General features: G+C 48.4%; 1 protein-coding gene across 2 annotated transcripts in view; it reads right to left on the bottom strand.

Annotated features, from left to right (window-relative positions):
* LOC143040672 (ADAM 17-like protease) overlaps positions 1 to 27,580 on the bottom strand; it is a 59,155-nt gene that overhangs the window by 25,221 nt on the left and 6,354 nt on the right. For both annotated transcript variants that reach the window (XM_076211939.1, XM_076211940.1), the window contains exons 3-6: positions 11,444 to 11,597; positions 7,725 to 7,825; positions 6,800 to 6,921; positions 5,665 to 5,809 (exon numbers count right to left, since the gene is read on the bottom strand). In XM_076211939.1, coding sequence (XP_076068054.1) covers positions 5,665 to 5,809; positions 6,800 to 6,921; positions 7,725 to 7,825; positions 11,444 to 11,597 — 522 coding nt within the window. The remainder of the gene's footprint in view (positions 1 to 5,664; positions 5,810 to 6,799; positions 6,922 to 7,724; positions 7,826 to 11,443; positions 11,598 to 27,580) is intronic.

A 27,580-nucleotide genomic window follows, 5' to 3' on the forward strand; every position in this document is an offset into this window, starting at 1 on the left:
GACATCTTTGAGGTAAAAGGAAGTGAACGTAGTCTGGGACTTCCATATACCTGCTTGAAGGACCTGGTTGACTGACCGATTCTTTCGGAAGACTAGGGAGGGCCCTATTGCCCTGAGGTCATGAGCTTTTGCTCCAGGGTAATCCGTGGGGCTCGAGGCGTAGGCCCTGCGGATGACTTCCTTGATCCAGTAAGAAATGGAAGTCTTAGTGACGGGCTTGGGTGTACCCCTGGTAGAGACGAACAGTCTTGGCAAGTCTGGTCTAAGATGCTTCGTCCTCTTGAGGTAGGTCCGGATAGCACGTACCGGGCATAGGACCATTTCTGCATGTTCGCCCCCTACAAAGTCGTCCAAGGAAGGAATACTAAAGGACCAGAATCTAGGGTCGGCTTTGGTCGGATCCTGGTTTTTGGCAGCGAATTGGGGCAGAAAAGTGAAGGAGACCTCTTGCCATCCTTTCGAGTGGGCGACTCGATAAGAGATGGCATGCAACTCCCCGACCCTCTTGGAAGATGCCAGGGCCAAGAGAAAAACTGTCTTCAAGGTGAGGTCCTTGAAATTAGCATCTCGGAGGGGTTCGTAAGGGGGGCCCCGCAGAGCGTTGAGGACTAATGCCACATCCCATGGAGGAGAAGTGATCTCCCTGGGGGGGCATGATTTTCTGAAATGTCTGAAGAGCATGGAAATTTCTGGAGACAGGGCTAGATCCATGCCCTTCAGAGAAAACACCTGATTAAGGGCTGCCCTATAGCCCTGCACTGCCGAGAGGGAGATCTTCTTGGACTTCCGGAGGAAGTGGAAGAAGGAGGCAATCAGAGGAATGGTGGCTTGCTCTGGGGCTATTGCTCGGGAGTGGCACCATTCTGCAAAAGCATTCCACTTCCCTTGATAAAGGGCAGCTGAGGAAGAGCGAATAGGGGAGGACATGTCTTCTGCCACTTCTTTGGGGAAACCCTTCTCTAGGAGGATCCGGACCATAGTCTGAACGCGTGAAGCGCCAGGGCTGACGGGTTCTTGTGCCAGGCCCCGTTGACTGGTTGATGTAGAAGGTCGGGTCTTCCCTGAAGGGCCAGGGGCTCCTCCACTGCTAGCTCGAGGGCGTCTGGAAACCATGGGGCTTCCGGCCACCAGGGAGCGATCAAAGTCATCCGAAGGTTGGATGCGGTTCGTACTCTCTGGAGCACCTTCTGGAGCAAGGGAAACGGTGGGAAAGCGTAGGTGTCGAGGTTGTCCCAGCTTTGCAGAAGAGCATCCTCTCCCGCTGCCAGCGGATCCGGGAGAGGGCTGAAATACACCGGGAGCTGGTGGTTCCATCTGGTGGCGAAAAGGTCCACCAGAGGGGAGCCCCATTTGTTGATGAGGAAGGTCGCCACTTCCGGATGGAGGGACCACTCCGTGCTGATTACCTGACTCCTTCTGCTGAGGTGGTCCGCCCAGACATTCTTCTTCCCTGGGATGTAGCGAGCTCTGAGTGCTACTTGGAGGTTCTCGGCTAATAGGAGGATCTCCATAGTGAGATGGCAGAGGTCCTGGGAGACTGTGCCCCCCTGCTTGTTCAGGTAGGCTACTACCGAGGAATTGTCCGACATGATGCCCACAACTTTCCCCGAGATTTGACCCGAGAAGTGACGGAGAGCCAGCAGTACCGCTTTCAATTCTAGCCAGTTGATATGGGCTGTCCGCTCGACCGTGGACCAGGAACCGCTGACGTGATCGTCGTTGAGGCGCCCCCTCAGCCCTCCTTGGAGGCATCGGAGAAGAGGAGGACTTCGGGGGGAGATGGGCCGAGGGGCATCCCCACGAGCAGGTTGCACGGGTCCTTCCACCAGAGAAGAGAATGCTTGACCTCTCCGGTAAGGGTGATGTGTTGACGGGTGTTTCCCCTTAGCGGGGACCACTGGGACTTGAGGAGCCACTGTAGGGGTCGCATTCTCAGTCTGCTCCTGGGTATTAACCTCTCGACGGAGGCCATGTGGCCCAGGAGGACTTGGCACTGTTTGGCCGTGAGGAACCCGGTCGATAGTGCCTGCACGACGAGAGAAGAGAGATTCTGGATTCGCTTCTCTACTGGGAATGCCTGCATGAGGGAAGAGTCCAGAACCATACCCAGGTACGTGACTCTCTGTCTTGGAATGAAATCTGACTTCGTCTGGTTGACCATGGAGCCCAATTTGCGGATGAAAGCTAGGACCGTCTCCAAGTGGTCGCAGCATAGCTGGGCGGAGTGTGCCAGGATCAGCCAATCGTCCAGGTAACGGAGTAGGCGAATCCCTCTGGAGTGGGACCACGCTGAGACGAGTTTGAACACTCTGGTGAAGACTTGGGGTGCTGTGGAGAGGCCGAAGCATAGGCAGGTGAATTGAAAGGTGGTGCCCTTGTGGACGAAGCGGAGGAATTTTCGGGATGAGGGATGCACAGGTATTTGGAAATAGGCGTCCTGGAGGTCCAGGGACACCATGAAGTCCCCTTCCCTGATAGACGCCCTCACGGCCTCTGGGGTGTCCATCCGGAACTTCGTCAGGGAAAGGAACTTGTTGAGAGGAGACAGATCGATGACAGGTCTCCACCCCCCTGTAGCCTTTGGTACTAGGAATAGCCTCGAGTAGAACCCCGGGTCCGGAGTTGAGACTTCCTCGAGTGCTCCTTTCTGGAGCAGAGTGGAGATTTCCTCCACTAGGGCCCGCCCGCGATCCGAGTCCGGATGGTAGTTGCTGACTTGGATGGGATAGGGGGAGAGGCTGGGGATGGTGTGAAAAGGAAGACGATAGCCTGCCTTGATAACCTGGATGGTCCAGTCCTCCGCCCCGGCAGCCTCCCATTCTCTCCAGTAGAGAGAGAGGCAACCTCCTATCCTGTGCGGATAGGACAGGCGAGTTCCTAGAATTTCCTGCGTTGGGGTCCAGAGCCTCTATGATGTTTGCGCCCCTGTTCTCTATTGGGGAAGGGGCGGGGCTTTCCTGTCTGGGCTTTGGACTTCGAATGGGGAGGGGGCCCGTCTTCCCGCTTAGGGAGACGAAAAGGCTGCCTCTGCGTCTGAAAGGACCGAGGGGTCGATGGGGGGGTGGTCCTTGGCCTCGAGCTAGAGACGGCTGTTCTCTCGATGGCTCTGTTGTGTAGCAACTGGTTGGTGCTAGTGATTGCCGAGTCCACCACATCCGGGGGAATCAGCGTGTGGGTGAGCAGGGGGGCCCCCCTCAAAGGAGCATAAATCTCCCTGAGGAGGGGGTCACTGGGGTCCCCGAGGATGGTGTCTCTCCTGCGGGACTCGAAGTTGGCCCAGGACGTTGAGAGACAGGAAGCCTGATGCTTCAGGGCTCTGCTCGCGCTTGCCAAAAAAGCCTGGAGGTCGCATTCTTCCTGGGGTTGTAGTTCGGGTAAGAACTCCCTCGCCGAAGCAAGGAGGCGTTCTAGCCAGGAGTTCACCGCCAGGTACAGAGCCAGTGAATGAATGTGGTCGCTGACTTCCCTGCCGGAGAGGAGGACGTTTCGTCTGCGCAGCGACTCGGTGTCCGCCTTAACCAGCTCTGGTAACCTCGCCGGGATCGAGGCTGCTCTGAGGGTTGACCCCGATGGGGTGTAGAAGCGCTTCTGGTGTTCCAATGGGACCGGAAGCCAACGCGCCTTCTCGGTCGTCCTTGTTGCGAGAGCGTCGGAGGCCTGGGCCATGGCTCTCGCCGTCTGCGTACTCCATGGAAGGTGGAGGGGAGTAGGCTGGGCTTTCTGAGAGTTGGCCGTCATGAAGATGTCAGACTCGAATGTGGCTTCCTCTTCTTTCGGGGGGCCCAGTCGATTCGCCCTCCGAACCCTCGCGAGGACGTCCGAGAAGGAAGGTGGGACCACCATCGAGGATTCCGACTGGGAAACGGGAGGGGAAAGGGAGCGTGCCCCCCCCCCCCTACGGCGCTGTGGACATCGTCGTCGGCGTAGGAGGGGTCGGCACGGGCAGAGAGGAACCGCACGCTACCATCCTCGTCACTGATGGGTTCAGGGGGGGGGCTGAGCAAGTGGAAGCTGGTCGAGGGGGGCCCTTGGGGGCGGAGACTCCTCACGAGCTTCCGTGCGGTGCACGAACCGCGCTTGAGAAGCGCGGAAAAATTCCCGTTGGGCCTCCATCTGTTCCTTCAACGTAGTGACGAGTGAACAGAGAGTGGGGAGGAGGTCCGGGGAATGTCCTCTTGGAGAGTCCCGCCTGGGTGCGGATGGTCCGGGAGACGCCAAGGGGAGACTGCCTCCTCTGGACGAAGCTGAGTCACCTACGACGAACGCGCGTGTGGGTACACCTCGGGCTTCCTGCCCACCGGGCATAGAAAGGGTTCCGGTGATGACCCGGCTCGTCTGACGATAGGTGGAAGGACTGGGGGTCACCCGAGAAGGAGAAGAGGCTGACGCGCTCCGAATCTCCGAACTCGGTTCCTTTGTCCGTGGGGGGGTGGAGCTGCCGGGTAGCATCGCGGGGCCGGCGGACGCATCCGGGAAAAAGCTCGTACCCGGGGGGTAGTTCGCGGGGGCCAGAGGCGCGTGCCCGTCGAAGCTAACCACCCTTTGGGCAGGAACAGGAGACAATTTAGCCTGAGACTGACTCGGGGCGGCTATTGTACAACCTTTCCGTTTACTACGCTTAGGAGGGGGGAGACAACTGCCCGCGTCCTCCGCCGACGTAGCATGCCTTCTCTTTGTGTCGGGTGAGGGGGGAAGCCATCTTCCTTGCCCGCGTACTTTGACCCGTGGCTGCACCTTCCGGTGAGCATGAAAATACGCGGACCACTGCTTATCACCCCATTGAGCGCACGTAGTACACGGGGATGAAGGGGAACATTCCAGATTCCGACAATGGATACACCAAGAGTGTGGGTCCACAGTTGTCGGTGGGAGAATAGCCCGGCAGCGAAATTCACCGCGGGCGAAGGCACACATGCTATCGCGAACAACAACACTAGGACCAGATTCCATACTTACAGAGAAGCGGAGAATACCCGGTGGAGATTAAAGAGAGGGATAAAGGGAGGGAACAGGGGTCTCAAGCGCTTCCAAGCAGGGGGAAGGCGGCGATGCAGGACGTTCCACACAAAGGACGCCGTTGGAAGGGTGTAGAAGGCCGTGCAGCGTGCGTGCCTTTCGTTCGAGACAATCGAACGATGTCGGGTTTGGCGCAGGAAATTAATTTTTCCTGATACAAGCACGGGAGCGGGGAATACGGTCCCCGAACTGAACTTCAGTGTTAGCCGGACTGTGAGAGATGTTGACTCGATCGCTACCGCTTAGACAATGGAGCTTCTACCCTCCTACCCTTGTGGGGGGAGGGGGGCCCCCTTGCCCCAGGAGGGCCCCTTACTGAGGATAATGGTTGCCCAGACCCTCGGAGTGAGGTGTTTTCAAGCACACACAGTGTTAGCGGTAGAAACGCGCCGCGTATCCTTGGGTAAGGAGTACCGAAGAGTTTGTATTCTTCGGAACAATGTGTTACTAAATTTCTCACCAGTGATGTATTTACTTCTTTACTTATTGGTCTGTACCTGTAAACCACCTCATTCTGGATTGAAAGGGCTTCAGCATGCTTGTCATTGTAATCCTTCGGCCATGCAAAGATGTTCATAAGACATGAAATTTCCATAAGTATGCATCAAAATTATCTCTCACAATGAATATTTCTAAACATTACCATACCTGTACTCGCATTTCCTTCTTTTACATAGTCACACATTTTATGAGGTTTGTTATGGTGATGTCCTTCCCAGCTGTGCTTGACATCTGATCCCCGGTAAACAATCATGGTTTCATCATCTGAATTGGGAATGTGGCGCCATGATGGCTAATGGGTCCAAGAGAAAAATCATATTAAATGTTAGTTTATATTCCTTAAAATATTTACTTACACTAAATGAACTATGCCCTCTACCTTAACCTCTTCCTTTGTAGCCATGACATCTAATTGTGGCTCTCTAGCCCCCTGGCCCTTTGCTAATGACTAGGAGCCATGGGGATGAATAGTTTGGCAATAGCCAGGAAGGAGAAAGAAAGGAAAAAGAAGAAGAAGAAAAAAAAAATGGGGGTGGACACCCAGTGTGGAGGGCATTAATCAAAGGAGGAAGAATGCAAAGAAGAATAAGAAGAATGCAAAGAAGAAGAACGTGAAGAGGAAGAACACGAAGAAGAATGTGAAGAAGAAAAATGTGAAGAAAAAGAATGTGAAGAATGCAAAGAAGAAGAAGAAGAATGTGAAGAAAAAGAAGAACACGAAGAAGAAGTAGAACCACACAGTGTGGAAGGAGCTAATTAAGATAGACTGCAGACCTTCCATGACCCAAAGGGTGCCAAGGAGAGGCATAAAATAGCCTGGCAGAAGCCAGACTAAAAGGAAACATGATACTCAATACCAGTGGGGTAAACATTTCTGAAACCAGAAGGCAGCAAATTTTTCAGAGTAAAGGCCAGAAGAGACTTTTTGGAGCAACTCATGGACTGAAGTGATAAATGAGAACCCTAAAGCCTGCAGGACAGATTTTAATGTTAATACCAAGCTGGCCTGTGGACCATACACTAGGAGTTTGTAGGCCAGTTCTGGCCCACAGACCAGAGTTTGCCCATTTTTGTTCAATCAGTACATTTGTTGCTCCAGTTCTCTCTTACAGGAAACTTGGCCCCAGGAACCTAGCCAAAGCCATTGATACATTTCATAGGTCATTCAGTAAGGATTTTTAATAAAGAACTTTGTGAAAATGTGTGGAATGCAAGATGGTAAAGATCAAATATTTCATTTAACCACAGTAAACCAAGAAAAGTTAAGGAAAAGGGAACTGACCTCAACATGATATGTGTCATCTGGTGTGTGGATTGTTGCTGTCATGACTCCATTCTCTAAATGTGCCGATACTTCAGATTTCTTTTCTCCAAACACTCGACCTTCATAGAAGTTCTCATGATCTCGTGGGAATAAATAATCTTAGTTATCATATGAGCCACTCATATGAATTTCTAATATTTACATCAATATCATAATTCTTCATGAATATAAGTAACAATGTTATTAAATCTACTTTTCGCTTAACTCCCCAACATATCTCCACTACCATTCCTTCTTGCTACGCTGTACTTCCTCACTACTCCATCTACCAGCTCATCTTTCTCCAGTATTAAGGTCTCCCAACACCACTAAATTCACATTTATCCCAAAATTCTCCACTCACTCATTTGAATAATTACAGATTGATTCTCTCTCCTCTCCTTTCTCACTACCAGGGCCATACACACATTCAAATGCCCATATCTTCCATCCCAATCTCATTTTCATACACAATATACTTGATGACATTTCATTTCACTCAACTATATACTTAACCAACTTCTCACTTACTGACAGTGATACTCTTTCCCTCTCTTGCCTTCTCTCCACACCTTACATCTTACCCATTACACTCCAACTTACCTTTCCCTTTCAGTTTTACATCACTCAATATTGAAACATTCACATTCTCACAAATATGCTAACATACTACCGATCTCTTCCCTTCCGCTCTCTGTTCTACATCTATACACACATGAACCAATTAAGGTTCTGGTTGGAGTCCTCTCCCCAAATCTTCATATGCTTTGAATCTCCACAGAAGAAAAATAGAGGGAGTGGGATCCCTTGTCATCCTATTCTATCTCACTTCAGTGACACATATAGTAACACAGTGGCATAATTTTTCTCCCCCACTACATTTAAATAACTCAATAATACTTACCTACAGTTATGAGTTTTTCGTTTCCTCTCCTATCCACAGCATAGGCCTTGAATTGTGGATCAAGAAGACCTTTGCGAGGATTCAAAATTAAACGGAAATCCCTGTCAAAGTAGAATATTACATGTAGATTAAAAAAAAAAAAAAAAAAAAAAAAAAAAAAATATATATATATATATATATATATATACAGTATATATATATATATATATATATACTGTATATATATATATCAGGGTTCCCACAGAAAATTGAAAACTAAATTCCAGGACTTTTCCAGGATATTCCAGGATAAAAATCATCAAATTTCCAGGACTTTGAGCGGAATATCTGAAACAATTTTCAAATACAAACTGATCTTTCTGGCCTCCTCCACCCCTTACAGCCAGCCAATTCCACCCACTTTATTACACTATCCAGTCTTCCTCTGTTAGATTACAATATATATATATATATATATATATATATATATATATATATATCAGAGTATCAGGTATAATTCATTCTTTGCTCTTTCTTGAAAATAGTCACTCCATTGATTTCAGTTTCTGCTTGAGGTCTTGTAGTTTCTTTTCCAGTTTGAGATTTTCATCCGCCTTCTCAGAAACTTTCAGTCTGAAAGCATTGGACTTAGCCAGCAAAGTGAAGTCATGCTCTGTTTCTGCCTTCTTTGCCAGCTGGTCTGCTTCCTTGGTCATTGACTCCACACTATCTTTCAAGAGCTTCCTCTTTTTCTCTGCTGACTGGATATCCTCTAGTAGTGCCTTTCTCTTTGAGGATTTCTCATTATCTGTCTGTGACTTCTTCTGATCCGCAAGGTACTGTTGGTATCTCATCCTCGATGCCCTGACATGCCTTTTCAGTCTGGGAGTGAAGGGTAACTCAGTGAAGTGCTGGCCCGTGGCTTGGATACTGTCATAGACTGTACGAAGAGTTACAATAGTCTTCTCCTGCATGTTCTGAACCAGGAGGTCCTTGTTCACAGAATAACCCCTTTCTACTGATGCCTGACCATGGGAGACTGTGAGAAGCATCTTGAAAACAGACCAGAGCTTGCTGTACTTGTGGTCTTTAAAGTACTGGCCCAGAAATATGTCCAGCCTTTCACTATCTGGGATGAAGTTCTTGAAATTTGCTGCATGTTCCTGCCTCATCTCACTGCCAAACGCCTTGTACTGAGCAAGGAGCTCATCGCACTCTTCCCCGGACAGCCTGTTGGCATTCAAAAGCATCTGGAGGATTTTCTGGAACTTTGTCGCCGCATCTGTAGAAGGAGCAACTAGTTTATCTGGAGCCAGTGCAGAGAGATATCGAACCAGGGACAGTTTCAAGGGACTCTTGTCCAACATCTTGGATGTGAGCTCTGATAGCAGTGTCACACACTCATTCTTGAATGCCAGGACCTTCAAATCACTGACCAGTTTCTTCTCAGCAGCTTTCTTCACAGACTCTCGAGCAGCAAATCCCAGATCTACAAGTTTTGGCAGCATCTGGTTCTTCTGGTCCTTGGGGTCCAGGTTGGCCAGTTTCTGCATGGTGTCTGCTTTGTCCAGAACGGTGCCATGGGTGCATCTGTTTGAAACCTCTGAAGGAATGGCTGGAGTTGTTTAGCTACAGAGATGAAGAATTGTAGCTTTGCGACGGAGAGTGGGTCCTCACAGGCAGTTTTCACTGATGCAAATGAGGCAGTGCTAGGGGCCTTCTTGGGGTCTTTGAAGGATGCCACAAATTTCTCCACGTTGGGCCACATCTGCAACGCACGCTCTGCAACCTTTGCATCCTCAACCCATCTGTGCTGGCAAAATTGCAATGGGTACAGCTTGCTCCCTGTGATAGTGGTGAAATCCTCTCTTCTTGCGGGGGTATCATGGAAGAGCTGCCACAGAGACCTTAGCAGGTTTCCAATCTTCCATCCAGTCTTGTTGGCCCCTTTCTGCAAGCTTCCGTGGACAGTGTGGAGTCCACAGCTTCCGATGTTCAGAAGTTCTGGGAGATCCTGTGTTTTGCGCTCCTGTTGCAGGTCATTGAAAAATTTCCAATTGATGTTAGGTCCATCCATTGACACCTGAAGCAGACGCTTGGGATCTAGTTGTTGTGTCCCTTCCTTGAAGTTGTTGAGTAGGTCGCTTGCTCGAGCCTGCCCCAAGAACTGTGACCCAAAGTACCTTACACTGACCTGACCAGAATCATTGTCCCAGTAATGGACTATTAAGTCCATTTGTTCATTCTGTGAAACAGGGTTCATGCACTCATCAAATTTATGGTATAGCACTCCGCACTTCTGTTTTTCTCCACTAGCAGATCATGGAAATATGGAGACAGGGCAAAACAAACTAGATAAGCACACTTTGTAGCAATTTGGCTGTCCGGAAACATTCTTGGGAACAACATGCCCACATCAGATGATTAATTGAATGAGTAGTTGCTCATAACAAGCTTCAGAGCCCAGAGAACCTCTGCGTGGAGGGCAGCATCTGACACAACAGCTGCAACCTCTGATCTTTGTGGAGCTGTACTTGTACTAGCAACTGGTGCACTGGAGGTGACATTGGCTGCAGCATCATCTGCCTTTTCGTCTTGCTTCTTTCCAAAGAAGTTGCGGATTGCTGATGGGTTTTGCCTTGACTGGCTGATCCTGTTATGCAAGTTGCTTTTCATGTGACTTCTCAGAGCGGAAACTCCCATGTTTGCTATGTCAAAACGCTTCTTGCAAAGTTTTGCAGTATGCTTTGGTGTGTCATCCTTGGGTCTTCCTTGACCCATACTGAAAACAGTGGATCCTCCACCCAGAGTGGATATTGAAGTGACATTTACTTGGATGCCATACTACTGCAAAAAGAAAAATTAATATTAAAAACCCAGACATGCATCTTCAACGCTATAAAAGGCGAGACATAATTGCTTGTCAACTTCATTACTATATCTGCCTCCTATGTATACATAACTACAAATAATTTCTAATTCCCATAAAAAAGCTTATTGCAATTTCAGTTCAACATACAAATTTCTAATTCTCACTTGAGAATGAAAACTTTGCCAATCATGTCCCTTTTGCTTCTTTCCTTTTTTATTTAATCGCTCACCTCAGAAAAAGACTGAAAAGTTCAGGCAAGCTAGAAGTCAATGATGTCTCGCCTGATGTATTTGTACAACCACCACAGACAGTACAAAGACTAGAAACTGGAAGGATGCCATAGCCATGTGATAGGTGCAGACACTGCACACTGTAGAATATTGAGCACAACCAACATCCATGCAACACTGAATTCAAGGACTTTCAATGACTTTTTTAGCTGGTAGTCCTAATTCCAGGACCACTTGATTTTTGGCAGAATTTCAGAACTTTTCCATGACTTTCCAGGATCACTTTTTTTTTTCTCCAGGACTTTCCAGAATTTTCAAGGACCGTGGGAACCCTGATGTATATATGTATATATATATAATATATATCCACAGGACTTTTTATATACATTCAACAATATTCCTAATGATAACATTATGATAACATCAAGTTTCAATTTTATGAAATATTCTCGAGATTTTGATGGATAATACCCCAACCTATTTGATTTAATTGCAAGAAGATGGAAGATCTTTGGAGAGATGGGAGATCACAATATGAGCAATTTTTATTTTATTTTTATAAGAGAGCTGGGAAGTTGAGAAAGGATAAGGGAGAAATTTGTGACATAGAAAGACATGAATCTTCTACTTTTCTATACCTTCCAAGAGCATTGAATGAAACTTCCTTGATCTTATTGAGAGGATGGTTGCTCTCTTGGATCCCTCTTTTTACAATATTGTGTCTGAAGGCCACTGGAGGTATTGTCTCATAGTGCTTTAGGTTTGGATGGTACGGAGTGGACTTGAAGAATCCTGAAAGGTAGAGAAAGACAGTTACTCCTATTCTAGTTAACACTGTACATCACCATTTCATACACTAATTCTAAAATACATTTTGAGTAAAATACAATACATACATATATTAAAAGGCCCATTCCTCCTTGTCAGGGGATGGCTGAGTCAAAGTATACATCCATCCAGAACTCATTTGTTGTCTCTTCTATCTTAGCTCCTTTGAAGCTGGTTCACCCCCCCCCCCTGTTACATAACATGGCAACCCTCCCAACATTTATTCAAGAGTTAACAACTGAATGAGAGGTGACTATCAGGGTGATGGCAAAACTTGAAACAGAGTAACCTTTATCTAATTTTTTTTTTTTACTATCAACTGGATTGACTTTGACAATTGATAGAAAAAATAGTAGTTATATGTGGCAATAAAGGTTGGATTGAGTAAGAAATGAGGTGAGGAGAACAGGACTGGAAAAGGACATGGCAGATAGGTATGGGTGCCACAGGCCCAAAAGTGAATACTGGGTGAAAAGGCCCAAGTTTGGAGGGGTGCCACCGCCACGCCCTTGGGCTAAGGCAGTTCATGTCTACCTTGCTTTGTACTTTGTCCGACTCTCTACCTGTGAGGCAAGTTTGGACCAAATCGGTCACCTTCGGATTTTCGGCAAAATTGATATGGTTTCTCCTTTGAGATTTTTTGGATTTTGCGTCATTTTGGTCACCTGCTCAGATTTACTCGCCATATCACCCTCAGGTCGAGGGCGTCTAGGGCTGCCGTGGAGTCCAATTTGACACCACTCAGGGATACGGTATGGGTGCCATAGGCCCATAAGTGAATACTGGGTGAAAAAACCCAAGTTTAGAAGGGTGCCACCGCCACGCCCTTGGGCTAAGACTGTGCATGTCCACCTTGCTTTGTACCTTGTCCGACTCTCTACCTGTGGGGCAAGTTTGGACCAAATCGGCCACATTCGAATTTTGGGCAAAATTCATATGGTTTCTCCTTTGAGATTTTTTGGATTTTGCGTCATTTTTGGTCACCTGCTCAGATTTACTCGCCATATCACCCCAGGTCGAGGGCGTCCAGGGCTGCCGTGGAGTCCATTTTGACACCACTCAGGGATACGGTATGGGTGCCACAGGCCCATAAGTGAATACTGGGTGAAAAGGCCCAAGTTTGGAGGGGTGCCACCGCCACGCCCTTAGGCTAAGGCTGCTCATGTCTACCTTGCCTTGTACTTTGTCTTCGACATGTGAGGCAAATTTGGACCAATCGGTCACCATCGGATTTTCGGCAAAATTCATATGGTTTCTCCTTTGAGATTTTTTGGATTTTGGGTGATTTTGGTCACCTGCTCCGATTTACCCGCCATATCACCCACAGGTCGAGGGCGTCCAGGGCCGCCGTGGAGTCGAATTTGACACCACTCATGTATACGGTATGGGTGCCACAGGCCAAAAAGTGAATACTGGGTGAAAAGGCCCAAGTTTGGAGGGGTACCACCGCACGCCCTTGGGCTAAGGCTGTTCATGTCTACCTTTGCTTTGTACTTTGTCCGACTCTCTACCTGTGAGACAAGTTTGGACCAAATCGGTCACCTTCGGATTTTCGGCAAAATTCATATGGTTTCTCCTTTGAGATTTTTTGGAATTTGCGTCATTTTGGTCACCTGCTCAGATTTTACTCGGCATTTCACCCACAGGTCGAGGGCGTCCAGGGCTGCCGTGGAGTCCATTTTGACACCACTCAGGGATACGATATGGGTGCCACACACCCAAAAGTAAATACTGGGTGAAAAGCCCCAAGTTTGAAGGGGTGCCACCGCCACGCCCTTGGGCTAAGCCTGTTCATGTCTATCCTTGCTTTATACTTTGTCCGACTCTCTACCTGTGAGACAAGTTTGGACCAAATCGGTCGCCTTCGGATTTTCGGCAAAATTCATATGGTTTTCTCCTTGATTTTTTGGATTTTGCGTCATTTTGGTCACCTGCTCAGATTTACCCGCCATATCACCCACAGGTCGAGGGCGTCCAGGGCTGCTGTGAAGTCCAATTTGACACCACTCAGGGATACGGTATGGGTGCCACACACCCAAAAGTGAATACTGGGTGAAAAGGCCCAACTTTGAAGGGGTGCCACCGCCACGCCCCTTGGGCTAAGGCTGCGTTCATGTCTACCTTGCTTTGTTCTTTGTCCGACTCTCTACCTGTGAGACAAGTTTGGACCAAATCGGTCACCTTCGGATTTTCGGCAAATTCATATGGTTTCTCCTTTGAGATTTTTGGATTTTGCGTCATTTTGGTCACCTGCTGCTCAGATTTACTCGCCATATCACCCACAGGTCGAGGGCGGCCACGGCTGACGTGGAGTCCAATTTGACACCACTCAGGGATACGGTATGGGTGCCACACACCCAAAAGTGAATACTGGGTGAAAAGCCCCAAGTTTGAAGGGGTGCCACCGCCACGCCCTTGGCTAAGGCGGGGTTCATGTCTACCTTGGTGCTTTGTACTTTGTCCGACTCTCTACCTGTGAGACAAATTTGGACCAAATCGGTCACCTTCGGATTTTCGGCAAAAAATTCATATGGTGTTTGCTCCTTTGAGATGTTTTTGGATTTTGCGTCATTTTGGTTCACCTGCTCAGATTTAACTCGCCATATCACCCCAGGTCGAGGGCGTCCAGGGCTGCCGTGGAGTCCAATTTGACACCACTCAGGATACGGTATGGGTGCCACAGGCCCCAAAAGTGAATACTCTGGGTGAAAAGGCTCCAACTTTGAAGGGGTGCCACCTGCCACGCCCTTGGGCTAAGGCTTTTCATGTCTACCTTCTTTGTACAAGTTTGTCCGACTCTCTACCTGTGAGACAAGTTTGGACCAAATCGGTCACCTTCGGATTTTCGGCAAAATTGATATGGTTTCTCCTTTGAGATTTTTTGGATTTTGCGTCATTTTGGTCACCTGCTCAGATTTACTCGCCATATCACCCACAGGTCGAGGGCGTCCAGGGCTCCCGTGGAGTCCAATTTGACACCAATCAGGGATACGGTATGGGTGCCACAGGCCCAAAAGTGAATACTGGGTGAAAAGGCCCAAGTTGGGGGGGTGCCACCGCCACGCCCTTGGGCTAAGGCTGTTCATGTCTACCTTGCTTTGTACTTTGTCCGACTCTCTACCTGTGAGACAAGTTTGGACCAAATCGGTCACCTTCGGATTTTCGGCAAAATTGATATGGTTTCTCCTTTGAGATTTTTTGGATTTTGCGTCATTTTGGTCACCTGCTCAGATTTACTCGCCATATCACCCACAGGTCGAGGGCGTCCAGGGCTCCCGTGGAGTCCAATTTGACACCAATCAGGGATACGGTATGGGTGCCACAGGCCCAAAAGTGAATACTGGGTGAAAAGGCCCAAGTTTGAAGGGGTGCCACCGCCACGCCCTTGGGCTAAGGCTGTTCATGTCTACCTTGCTTTGTACTTTGTCCGACTCTCTACCTGTGAGACAAGTTTGGACCAAATCGGTCACCTTCGGATTTTCGGCAAAATTGATATGGTTTCTCCTTTGAGATTTTTTGGATTTTGGGTCATTTTGGTCACCTGCTCAGATTTACTCGCCATATCACCCACAGGTCGAGGGCGTCCAGGGCTCCCGTGGAGTCCAATTTGACACCAATCAGGGATACGGTATGGGTGCCACAGGCCCAAAAGTGAATACTGGGTGAAAAGGCCCAAGTTTGAAGGGGTGCCACCGCCACGCCCTTGGGCTAAGGCTGTTCATGTCTACCTTGCTTTGTACTTTGTCCGACTCTCTACCTGTGAGACAAGTTTGGACCAAATCGGTCACCTTCGGATTTTCGGCAAAATTGATATGGTTTCTCCTTTGAGATTTTTTGGATTTTGCGTCATTTTGGTCACCTGCTCAGATTTACTCGCCATATCACCCACAGGTCGAGGGCGTCCAGGGCTGCCGTGGAGTCCAATTTGACACCACTCAGGGATACGGTATGGGAGCCACAGGCCCAAAAGTGAATACTGGGTGAAAAGGCCCAAGTTTGAAGGGGTGCCACCGCCACGCCCTTGGGCTAAGGCTGTTCATGTCTACCTTGCTTTGTACTTTGTCCGACTCTCTACCTGTGAGACAAGTTTGGACCAAATCGGTCACCTTCGGATTTTCGGCAAAATTGATATGGTTTCTCCTTTGAGATTTTTTGTAATTTGCGTCATTTTGGTCACCTGCTCAGATTTACTCGCCATATCACCCACAGGTCGAGGGCGTCCAGGGCTGCCGTGGAGTCAATTTTGACACAACTCAGGGATACGGTATGGGTGCCACAAGCCCAAAAGTGAATACTGGGTGAAAAGCCCCAAGTTTGAAGGGGTGCCACCGCCACGCCCTTGGGCTAAGGCTGTTCATGTCTACCTTGCTTTGTACTTTATCCGTCTCTCTACCTGTGAGACAGGTTTGGACCAAATCGGTCACATTCGGATTTTGGGCAAAATTCATATGGTTTCTCTTTTGAGATTTTTTGGAATTTGGGTCATTTTGATCACCTGCTCCGATTTACCCGCCATCTCACCCACAGGTTGAGGGCGTCCAGGGCTGCCGTGGAGTCCAATTTGACACCACTAAGAGATACGGTATGGGTGCCACACACCCAAAAGTAAATACTGGGTGAATAGTCCCTAGTTTGAAGGGGTGCAACCGCCACACCCTTGGGCTAAGGCTCTTCATGGCTACCTAGCTTTGTACTTTGTCCGACTCTGTACCTGTGAGGCAAGTTTGGACCAAATCGGTCACCTTCGGATTTTCGGCAAAATTCATATGGTTTCTACTTTGAGATTTTTTGGATTTTGGGTCATTTTGGTCACCTGCTCAGATTTACCCGCCATATCACCCACAGGTCGAGGGCGTCCACGGCTGCCGTGGAGTCCAATTTGACACCACTCAGGGATACGGTATGGGTGCCACACTTCCAAAAGTGAATACTGGGTGAAAAGGCCCAAGTTTCGAGGGGTGCCACCCCCACGCCCTTGGGCTAAGGCTCTTCATGTCTACCTTGCTTTGTACCTTGTCACACTCTCTACCTGTGAGGCAAGTTTGGACTAAATCGGTCACATTCAGATTTTCGGCAAAATTGATATGGTTTCTCCTTTGAGATTTTTTGGATTTTGATTCATTTTGGTCACTTGCTCAGATTTACTCGCCATATCACCCACAGGTCGAGGGCGTCCAGGGCTCCCGTGGAGTCCACTTTGACACCACTCAGGGATACGGTATGGGTGCCACAGGCCCAAAAGTGAATACTAGGTGAAAAGCCCCAAGTTTGGAGGGTTCCCACCGCAACGCCCTTGGGCTAAGGCTGTTCATGTCTACCTTGCTTTATACTTTGTCCGACTCTCTACCTGTGAGACAAATTTGGGACCAAATCGGTCACTTTCGGATTTTCGGCAAAATTCATACGGTTTTCTCCTTTGAGATTTTTTGGATTTTGCGTCTTTTTGGTCACCTGCTCAGATTTACTCGCCATATCACCCACAGGTCGAGGGCGTCCAGGGCTGCCGTGGAGTCCAATTTGACACCACTCAGGGATACGGTATGGGTGCCACAGGCCCAAAACTGAATGCTGGGTGAAAAGGCCCAACTTTGGAGGGGTGCCACCGCCACGCCCTTGGGCTAAGGCTGTTCATGTCTACCTTGCTTTGTACTTTGTCCGACTCTCTACCTGTGAGACAAGTTTGGACCAAATCGGTCACCTTCGGATTTTCGGCAAAATTCATATGGTTTCTCCTTTGAGATTTTTTGGATTTTGGGTCATTTTGGTCACCTGCTCAGATTTACTCGCCATATCACCCACAGGTCGAGGGCGTCCAGGGCTGCCGTGGAGTCCAATTTGACACCACTCAGGGATACGGTATGGGTGCCACAGGCCCAAAAGTGAATACTGGGTGAAAAGGCCCAAGTTTGAAGGGGTGCCACCGCCACGCCCTTTGGCTAAGGCTCTTCATGTCTACCGTCCTTTGTACTTTGTCCGACTCTCTACCTGTGAGACAAGTTTGGACCAAATCGGTCACCTTCGGCTATTATGCAAAATTCGTATGGTTTCTCCTTTGAGATTTTATGGATTTTGTGTCATATTGGTCACGTGCTCAGATTTACCCGCCATATCACCCACAGGTCGAGGGCGTCCACGGCTGCACTGGAGTCCAATTTGACATCACTCAGGGATACGGTATGGGTGTAACAGGCCCAAAAGTAAATACTGGGTGAAAAGGACAAAGTTTGAAGGGGTGCCACCGCCACGCCCCTATGCTAAGGCTGTTCATGTCTACCTTGCTTTTTACTTTATCCGACTCTCTACCTGTGAGGCAAGTTTAGACCAAATCGGTCACTTTGGATTTTAGGTAAAATTAATATGGTTTCTCTTATGAGATATTTTGGATTTTGGGTCATTTTGGTCACCTGCTCAGATTTTTCCGTCATATCACCCACAGGTCGAGGGCGTCCGGGGCTTCCGTGGGGACGGTTGTGACACCACTCAGGGATACGGTATGGGTGCCACAGGCCCAGAAGTGAATACTGGGTGAAAAGGCCCAAGTTTGGAGGGGTGCCACCGCCACGCCCTTGGGCTAAGGCTGTTCATGTCTACCTTGCTTTGTACTTTGTCCGACTTTCTACCTGTGAGGCAAGTTTGGACCAAATCGGTCACCTTCGGATTTTCGGCAAAATTCATATGGTTTCTCCTTTGAGATTTTTTGGATTTTGGGTCATTTTGGTCACCTGCTCAGATTTACTCGCCATATCACCCACAGGTCGAGGGCGTCCAGGGCTCCCGTGGAGTCCAATTTGACACCAATCAGGGATACGGTATGGGTGCCACAGGCCCAAAAGTGAATACTGGGTGAAAAGGCCCAAGTTTGAAGGGGTGCCACCGCCACGCCCTTGGGCTAAGGCTGTTCATGTCTACCTTTCTTTATTCTTTGTCAGACTGTCTACCTGTGAGTCAAGTTTAGACCAATCGGTCACCTTCGGCTTTTGGGCAAAATTCGTTTGGTTTCTCCTTTGAGAGTTTTTGGATTTTGGATCATTTTAGTCACCTGCTCAGATTTACCAGCCACATCACCAACAGGTCGAGGGCGTCCACGGCTGCAGTGGAGTCCAATTTGACACCATTCAGGAGTACGGTATGGGTGCCACAGGCCCAAAGGTGAATACTGGGTGAAAAGCCCCAAGTTTGAAGGGGTGCCACCGCCACGCCCTTTGGCTAAGGCTCTTCATGTCTACCGTCCTTTGTACTTTGTCCGACTCTCTACCTGTGAGACAAGTTTGGACCAAATCGATCGCCTTCGGATTTTCGGCAGAAGTGATATGGTTTCTCCTTTGAGATTTTTTGGATTATGGGTCATTTATGTCACGTGCTCAGATTTACCCGCCATATCACCCACAGGTCGAGGGCGTCCACGGCTGCACTGGAGTCCAATTTGACATCACTCAGGGATACGGTATGGGTGCCACAGACCCAAAAGTTAATACTGGGTGAAAAGGCCCAAGTTTGGAGGGGTGCCACCGCCATTCCCTTGGGCTAACGCTGTTCATGTCTACCTTGCTTTGTTCTTTGTCCGACTCTCTACCTGTGAGGCAAGTTTGGACCAAATCGGTCACCTTCGGATTTTGGGCAAAATTCATATGGTTTCTCCTTTGAGATTTTTTGGATTTTGCGTCATTTTGGTCACCTGCTCAGATTTACTCGCCATATCACCCACAGGTCGAGGGCGTCCAGGGCTCCCGTGGAGTCCACTTTGACACCACTCAGGGATACGGTATGGGTGCCACACACACCCAAAGGTGAATACTGGGTGAAAAGCCCCAAGTTTCGAGGGGTGCCACCGCCACGCCCTTGGGCTAAGGCTGTTCATGTCTACCTTGCTTTGTACTTTGTCCGACTCTCTACCTGTGAGACAAGTTTGGACCAAATCGGTCACCTTCGGATTTTCGGCAAAATTGATATGGTTTCTCCTTTGAGATTTTTTGGATTTTGGGTCATTTTGGTCACCTGCTCAGATTTACTCGCCATATCACCCACAGGTCGAGGGCGTCCAGGGCTGCCGTGGAGTCCAATTTGACACCACTCAGGGATACGGTATGGGTGCCACAGGCCCAGAAGTGAATACTGGGTGAAAAGGCCCAAGTTTGAAGGGGTGCCACCGCCACGCCCTTGGGCTAAGGCTGTTCATGTCTACCTTGCTTTGTACTTTGTCCGACTCTCTACCTGTGAGACAAGTTTGGACCAAATCGGTCACCTTCGGATTTTCGGCAAAATTGATATGGTTTCTCCTTTGAGATTTTTTGGATTTTGGGTCATTTTGGTCACCTGCTCAGATTTACTCGCCATATCACCCACAGGTCGAGGGCGTCCAGGGCTCCCGTGGAGTCCAATTTGACACCAATCAGGGATACGGTATGGGTGCCACAGGCCCAAAAGTGAATACTGGGTGAAAAGGCCCAAGTTTGAAGGGGTGCCACCGCCACGCCCTTGGGCTAAGGCTGTTCATGTCTACCTTGCTTTGTACTTTGTCCGACTCTCTACCTGTGAGACAAGTTTGGACCAAATCGGTCACCTTCGGATTTTCGGCAAAATTGATATGGTTTCTCCTTTGAGATTTTTTGGATTTTGGGTCATTTTGGTCACCTGCTCAGATTTACTCGCCATATCACCCACAGGTCGAGGGCGTCCACGGCTGCCGTGGAGTCCAATTTGACACCACCCAGGGATACGGTATGGGTGCCACACAACCAAAAGTGAATACTATGTGAAAAGGCCCAGGTTTGTAGGGGTGCCATCGCCACGCCCTTGGGCTAAGGCTGTTCATGTCTACCTTCATTTGTACTTTGCCCGACTCTACGTGTGAGGCAATTTTGGACCAAATCAGTCACCTTCGGATTTTGGGCAAAATTCATATGGTTTCTCCTTTGAGATTTTTTGGATTTTGCGTCATTTTGGTCACCTGCTCAGATTTACTCGCCATATCACCCACAGGTCGAGGGCGTCCAGGGCTGCCGTGGAGTCCAATTTGACACCACTCAGGGATACGGTATGGGTGCCACAGGCCCAAAAGTGAATACTGGGTGAAAAGGCCCAAGTTTGAAGGGGTGCCACCGCCACGCCCTTGGGCTAAGGCTGTTCATGTCTACCTTGCTTTGTACTTTGTCCGACTCTCTACCTGTGAGGCAAGTTTGGACCAAATCGGTCACCTTCGGATTTTGGGCAAAATTGACATGGTTTCTCCTTTGATTTTTTTTTGGATTTTGGGTCATTTTGGTCACCTGCTCAGATTTACCCGCCATATCACCCACAGGTCGAGGGCGTCCAGGGCTGCCGTGGAGTCCAATTTGACACCACTCAGGGATACGGTATGGGTGCCACAGACCCAAAAGTGAATACTGGGTGAAAAGGCCCAAGTTTGGAGGGGTGCCACCGCCACGCCCTTGGGCTAAGGCTGTTCATGTCTACCTTGCTTTGTACTTTGTCCGACTCTCTACCTGTGAGACATGTTTGGACCAAATCGGTCACTTTGGATTTTCGGCAAAATTGATATGGTTTCTCCTTTGAGATTTTTTGGATTTTGCGTCATTTTGGTCACCTGCTCAGATTTACTCGTCACATCACCCACAGGTCGAGGGCGTCCAGGGCTCCCGTGGAGTCCAATTTGACACCACTCAGGGATACGGTATGGGTGCCACAGGCCCAAAAGTGAATACTGGGTGAAAAGGCCCAAGTTTGAAGGGGTGCCACCGCCACGCCCTTGGGCTAAGGCTGTTCATGTCTACCTTGCTTTGTACTTTGTCCGACTCTCTACCTGTGAGACAAGTTTGGACCAAATCGGTCACCTTCGGATTTTCGGCAAAATTGATATGGTTTCTCCTTTGAGATTTTTTGGATTTTGCGTCATTTTGGTCACCTGCTCAGATTTACTCGCCATATCACCCACAGGTCGAGGGCGTCCAGGGCTCCCGTGGAGTCCAATTTGACACCAATCAGGGATACGGTATGGGTGCCACAGGCCCAAAAGTGAATACTGGGTGAAAAGGCCCAAGTTTGGAGGAGTGCCATTGCCACGCCCTTGGGCTAAGGCTGTTCATGTCTACCTTGCTCTGTACTTTGTCCAACTCTCTATCTGTGAGACAAATTTGGACCAAATCGGTCACCTTCAGATTTTAGGCAAAATTCGTATAATTTCCTTTGAGATTTTTTGGATTTTGCGTCATTTTGGTCACCTGCTCAGATTTACTCGCCATATCACCCACAGGTCGAGGGCGTCCAGGGCTCCCGTGGAGTCCAATTTGACACCAATCAGGGATACGGTATGGGTGCCACAGGCCCAAAAGTGAATACTGGGTGAAAAGGCCCAAGTTTGAAGGGGTGCCACCGCCACGCCCTTGGGCTAAGGCTGTTCATGTCTACCTTGCTTTGTACTTTGTCCGACTCTCTACCTGTGAGACAAGTTTGGACCAAATCGGTCACCTTCGGATTTTCGGCAAAATTGATATGGTTTCTCCTTTGAAATTTTGCGTCATTTTGGTCACCTGCTCAGATTTACTCGCCACATCACCCACAGGTCGAGGGCGTCCAGGGCTCCCGTGGAGTCCAATTTGACACCAATCAGGGATACGGTATGGGTGCCACAGGCCCAAAAGTGAATACTGGGTGAAAAGGCCCAAGTTTGGAGGGGTGCCACCGCCATGCCCTAGGGCTTAGGCTACTCATATCTACCTTCCTTTGTACTGTGTCCGGATCTCTCCCTGTTGGGCAAGTTTGGACCAAATTGGTCATTTTCGGATTTACGGCAAAATTCATAGGGGTACTCCTTTGAGATTTTTTGAATTTTGGGTCATTTTGGTAACCTGCTTTGATTTACCCGGCATCTCACCCACAGGTCGAGGGCGGCCAGGGCTGCTGTGGTGTCCCATTTGACACCACTCAGGGATACGGTATGGGTGCCACAGGCCCAAAAGTGAATACTGGGTGAAAAGGCCCAAGTTTGGAGGGGTGCCACCACCACGCCCTTGGGCTAAGGCTGTTCATGTCTACCTTGCTTTGTACTTTGTCCGACTCTCTACCTGTGAGGCAAGTTTGGACCAAATCGGTCACTTTCGGATTTTGGGCAAAATTCATATGGTTTCTCCTTTATTTTTTGGATTTAAGGTCATTTTGGTCACCTGCTCCGATTTACCCGCCATATCACCCACAGGTCGAGGGAGTCCAGGGTTGCCGTGGACTCCAAGTTGACACCACTCAGGGATACGGTATGGGTGCCACAGACCCAAAAGTGAATACTGGGTGAAAAGGCCCAAGTTTGGAGGGGTGCCACCGCCACGCCCTTGGGCTAAGGCTGTTCATGTCTACCTTGCTTTGTACTTTGTCCGACTCTGTACCTGTGAGGCAAGTTTGGACCAAATCGGTCACCTTCGGATTTTCGGCAAAATTCATATGGTTTCTCCTTTGAGATTTTTTGGATTTTGCGTCTTTTTGGTCACCTGCTCAGATTTACTCGCCATATCACCCACAGGTCGAGGGCGTCCAGGGCTGCCGTGGAGTCCAATTTGACACCACTCAGGGATACGGTATGGGTGCCACAGGCCCTTAAGTGAATACTGGGTGAAAAGGCCCAAGTTTGGAGGGGTGCCACCGCCACGCCCTTGAGCTAAGGCAGTTCATGTCTACCTTGTATTGTACTTTGTCCGACTCTCTACCTGTGAGACAAGTTTGGACCAAATCGGTCAAATTCGGATTTTAGGCATAATTCGTATAATTTCTCCTTTTGAGATTTTTTGGATTGTGGGTCATTCTGGTCACCTGCTCAGATTTACCCGCCATATCACCCAGAGGTCGAGGGCGTCCAGGGCTGCCGTGGAGTCCAATTTGACACCACTCAGGGATACGGTATGGGTGCCACACACCCAAAAGTGAATACTGGGTGAAAAGGCCCAAGTTTGGAGTTGTGCCACCGCCACGCCCTTGGACTAAGGCTGTTCATGTCTACCTTGCTTTGTACTTTGTCCGACTCTCTACCTGTGAGACAAGTTTGGACCAAATCGGTCACCTTCGGATTTAGGGCAAAATTCATATGGTTTCTCCTTTGAGATTTTTTGGATTTTGGGTCATATTGGTCACCTGCTCCGAATTACCCGCCATATCACTCACAGGTCGAGGGCGTCCAGGGCTGCCGTGGAGTCCAATATGACACCACTCAGGGATACGGTATGGGTGCCACAGGCCTTAAAGCGAATACTGGGTGAAAAGGCCTAAGTTTGGAGGGGTGCCACCGCAACGCAGTTGGGCTAAGGCTGTTCATGTCTACCTTGCTTTGTACTTTGTCCGACTCTCTACCTGTGAGGCAAGTTTGGGTCAAATCGGTCACTTTCGGATTTTGGGCAAAATTCATATGGTTTCTCCTTTGAGATTTTTTGGATTTTGGGTCATTTTGGTCACCTGCTCCGATTTACCCGCCATATCACCCACAGGTCGAGGGCGTCCAGGGCTGCCGTGGAGTCCAATTTGACACCACTCAGGGATACGGTATGGGTGCCACAGGCCCAAAAGTGAATACTGGGTGAAAAGGCCCAAGTTTGAAGGGGTGCCACCGCCACGCCCTTGGGCTAAGGCTGTTCATGTCTACCTTGCTTTGTACTTTGTCCGACTCTCTACCTGTGAGACAAGTTTGGACCAAATCAGTCACCTTGAGATTTTTTGGATTTTGATTCATTTTGGTCACCTGCTCAGATTTACTCGCCATATCACCCACAGGTCGAGGGCGTCCAGGGCTGCCGTGGAGTCCAATTTGACACCACTCAGGGATACGGTATGGGTGCCAAAGACCCAAAAGTGAATACTGGATGAAAAGGCCCAAGTTTGGAGGGGTGCCACAGCCACGCCCTTGGGCTAAGTCTGTTCATGTCTACCTTGCTTTGTACTTTGTCCGACTCTCTACCTGTGAGGCAAGTTTGGACCAAATCGGTCACCTTCGGATTTTCGGCAAAATTCATATGGTTTCTCCTTTGAGATTTTTTGGATTTTGGGTCATTTTGGTCACCTGCTCCGATTTCCCCGCCATATCACCCACAGGTCGAGGGCGTCCAGGGCTACCGTGGAGTCCAATTTGACACCACTCAGGGATACGGTATGGGTGCTATATGCCCAGAAGTGAATACTGAGTGAAAAGGCCCAAGTTTGGAGGGGTTTCACCGCCACACCCTTGGGCTGAGGCTGTTCATGTCAAAGTTGCTTTGTACTTTGTCCAACTCTCTACCTGTGAGGCAAGTTTGGACCAAATTGATCACCTTCGGATTTTTGGCAAAATTCATATGGTTTCTCCTTTGAGATTTTTTGGATTTTGGGTCATTTTGTCACCTGCTCAGATTTACCCGCCACATCACCCACAGGTCGAGGGCATCCAGGGCTGCCGTGGAGTCCAATTTGACACCACTCAGGGATACGGTATGGGTGCCACAGGCACAAAAGTGAATACTGGGTGAAAAGGCCCAAGTTTGGAGAGGTGCCACCGCAACGCCCTTGGGCTAAGGCTGTTCATGTCTACCTTGGTTTGTACTTTGTCCGACTCTCTACCTGTGAGGCAAGTTTGGACCAAATCGGTCACCTTCGGATTTTCGGCAAAATTGATATGGTTTCTCCTTTGAGATTTTTTGGATTTTGGGTCATTTTGGTCACCTGCTCTGATTTACCTGCCATATCACCCACAGGTCGAAGATAGGGTCGATGAAAGAGTAATGGGAAGGTTTGGACACATGGAAAGAATGAGTGAAGAAAGATTAGTAAAAGAAGTGTGGAAGGCAGAGGTGGATGGAGTGAACATGAGGGGGTGACTGAGGACAAGATAGATGGATGAGGTAAAAGGGGCATTGAGCAAAAAAGGGGATGTCTGTTGAGGAAGGAAGGAAGAAGACAGAAGACAGGGGTGAGTGGAGAATGGTTGTGTATAGATGACACTGTGATTGATGGAAGGGATGGGGGATAGGGAGTGATTACGAGTGAATGATATTTTGACACAGCCATAAGGGATTTCTCCCTATCTTTTCTTTTTCTGCATGAGGGGATGGAGAGGGGGGGTCGCTAATTAAATGAAGTGGCCTTGCTGTTGATGAGCTGTGTCTTGCTGCATTGCTTCTAAACTAGGGTGATGGGCAAGATGCAGGGATAACCCATCATCCAGGAGGAGCCAAGATGAGAGGGAGGGAGGAGTGGTGGATGGGAGTGGAATGGGTAGGGATGAAATGGGTGGGAGTGGATTTATGCCTTTTGACTTCGGCTACCTCCCTTGTAAAAGGGAAAAAGCCTTTGGTATTTGTATGTATGTACTATCAGTTACTTCATGGAGCCAATGATTTTATTGTAATCCAATCATAAAATGCTATTGTCTTGTACTTAAACATCAACCTCATGAATATGATAACACCTATGTATTTGTCATGAGCAACAAGTGGACTATACAAAGATGCCAGCATCAGCTTCCTGATTATATTCATTTTGTAGTTGTAGCTGAGTGAGCAGGTTTGATCATGTTTTCTGTGACATTATATTTATTCAGGATGAAAGAGAATGAGTATAACAGCATTAACTGTTATACTCATTCTCTTTCATCCTGAATAAATATAATGTCACAGACGCAGACGACATAACAATCACATGCACACATCGTAACACAGACAAAGCTGCAGAAATAATCCAGCCATACCTTGACACACTCAACACATGGTTCATCACAAACAGACTCAAAATAGCTCCAACCAAATCTACAGCAACACTTCTCACAAACTGGACAAAAGAACACAAATACATACCTCATCTCTACATCAACAACACTCTAATACCACACACAAACACACCGAAAATTCTTGGTGTAACATACGATACATCCATGTCTTTCAAACAACACATCACAAACATAAAAAACAAATGCACACCCAGACTTAACACACTTAAGTCAATCACTGGAACAACATTTGGACAAAACAAAGAAACTAATATAACAATATACAAACAATGCATACGCTCAGTGTTGAATTATGCGAGTCCTGCATGGGCTCCTAATCTCAGTGAGACACACCACAACACCCTTCAAATCATACAAAACAAAGCCCTAAAAACAATTACAGGCTGCACAAATACAACACCTACAGCCCATTTACACCATGAAACAAAAGTCCTCAAAGTCAAGGACCACCTCGACATGAGAGGCACACAAACACTTGCCGCAGCCACCACAAACACATTACACCCGCTACACTACATAGCAGAACACCCACACACACCAAGAAACATTAAAACAACACCCAAAGACCTTTATCATGCACAGATACTCTCTTCTCTTCCTCCACAACCACCAAATACCAGCCTCCGGAAACATATTCATAATCATATCACTCACCGCTCCATTAACACACTGAAAGACAACACACTGCTGCATGCCAGACCCCCTGATATCCACCCTTCTGAATCCTCTCTCCCACGAAAGGACAGAGTCCACTTGGCCAGACTGCGGTGTGGTCACCACCCAGCACTTCTAAGCTACCAGAAGAGGTTGGATGACCGCATTGTGAACAGCTGCCCAGGATGTAACACTTCACCCCATACCATACAACACATAATGGAAGACTGCATTATACAGGTAGTTGTCGACTTACGACCGAGTTCGGTTCCGACAGACAGGTCGTAAGTCGATCTGGACGCAAGTCGGTCTATATATATATACAGTATATATTACCCTTTATATAATATATATATATATATATATATATATATATATATATTGTATATTTAGCATACTGAAATAATCTTAGAGGTGAAGGCAGTTGTAAAGATGATGAAAGCAGGTAAGGCACCTGGTCTGGATGGATGTCATGCAGAATGTCTGAAAAAGGGAGGTTCAGTGATGGTGGACTGGTTGGTGAGGTTATTTAATGTTTGCTGGAGAGAGGGTAGAGTACCGG

Source organism: Oratosquilla oratoria, chromosome 29 (genome assembly GCF_046742065.1).
Source record: "Oratosquilla oratoria isolate Oo_2021 chromosome 29, ASM4674206v1, whole genome shotgun sequence".
Taxonomy (NCBI): domain Eukaryota; kingdom Metazoa; phylum Arthropoda; class Malacostraca; order Stomatopoda; family Squillidae; genus Oratosquilla; species Oratosquilla oratoria.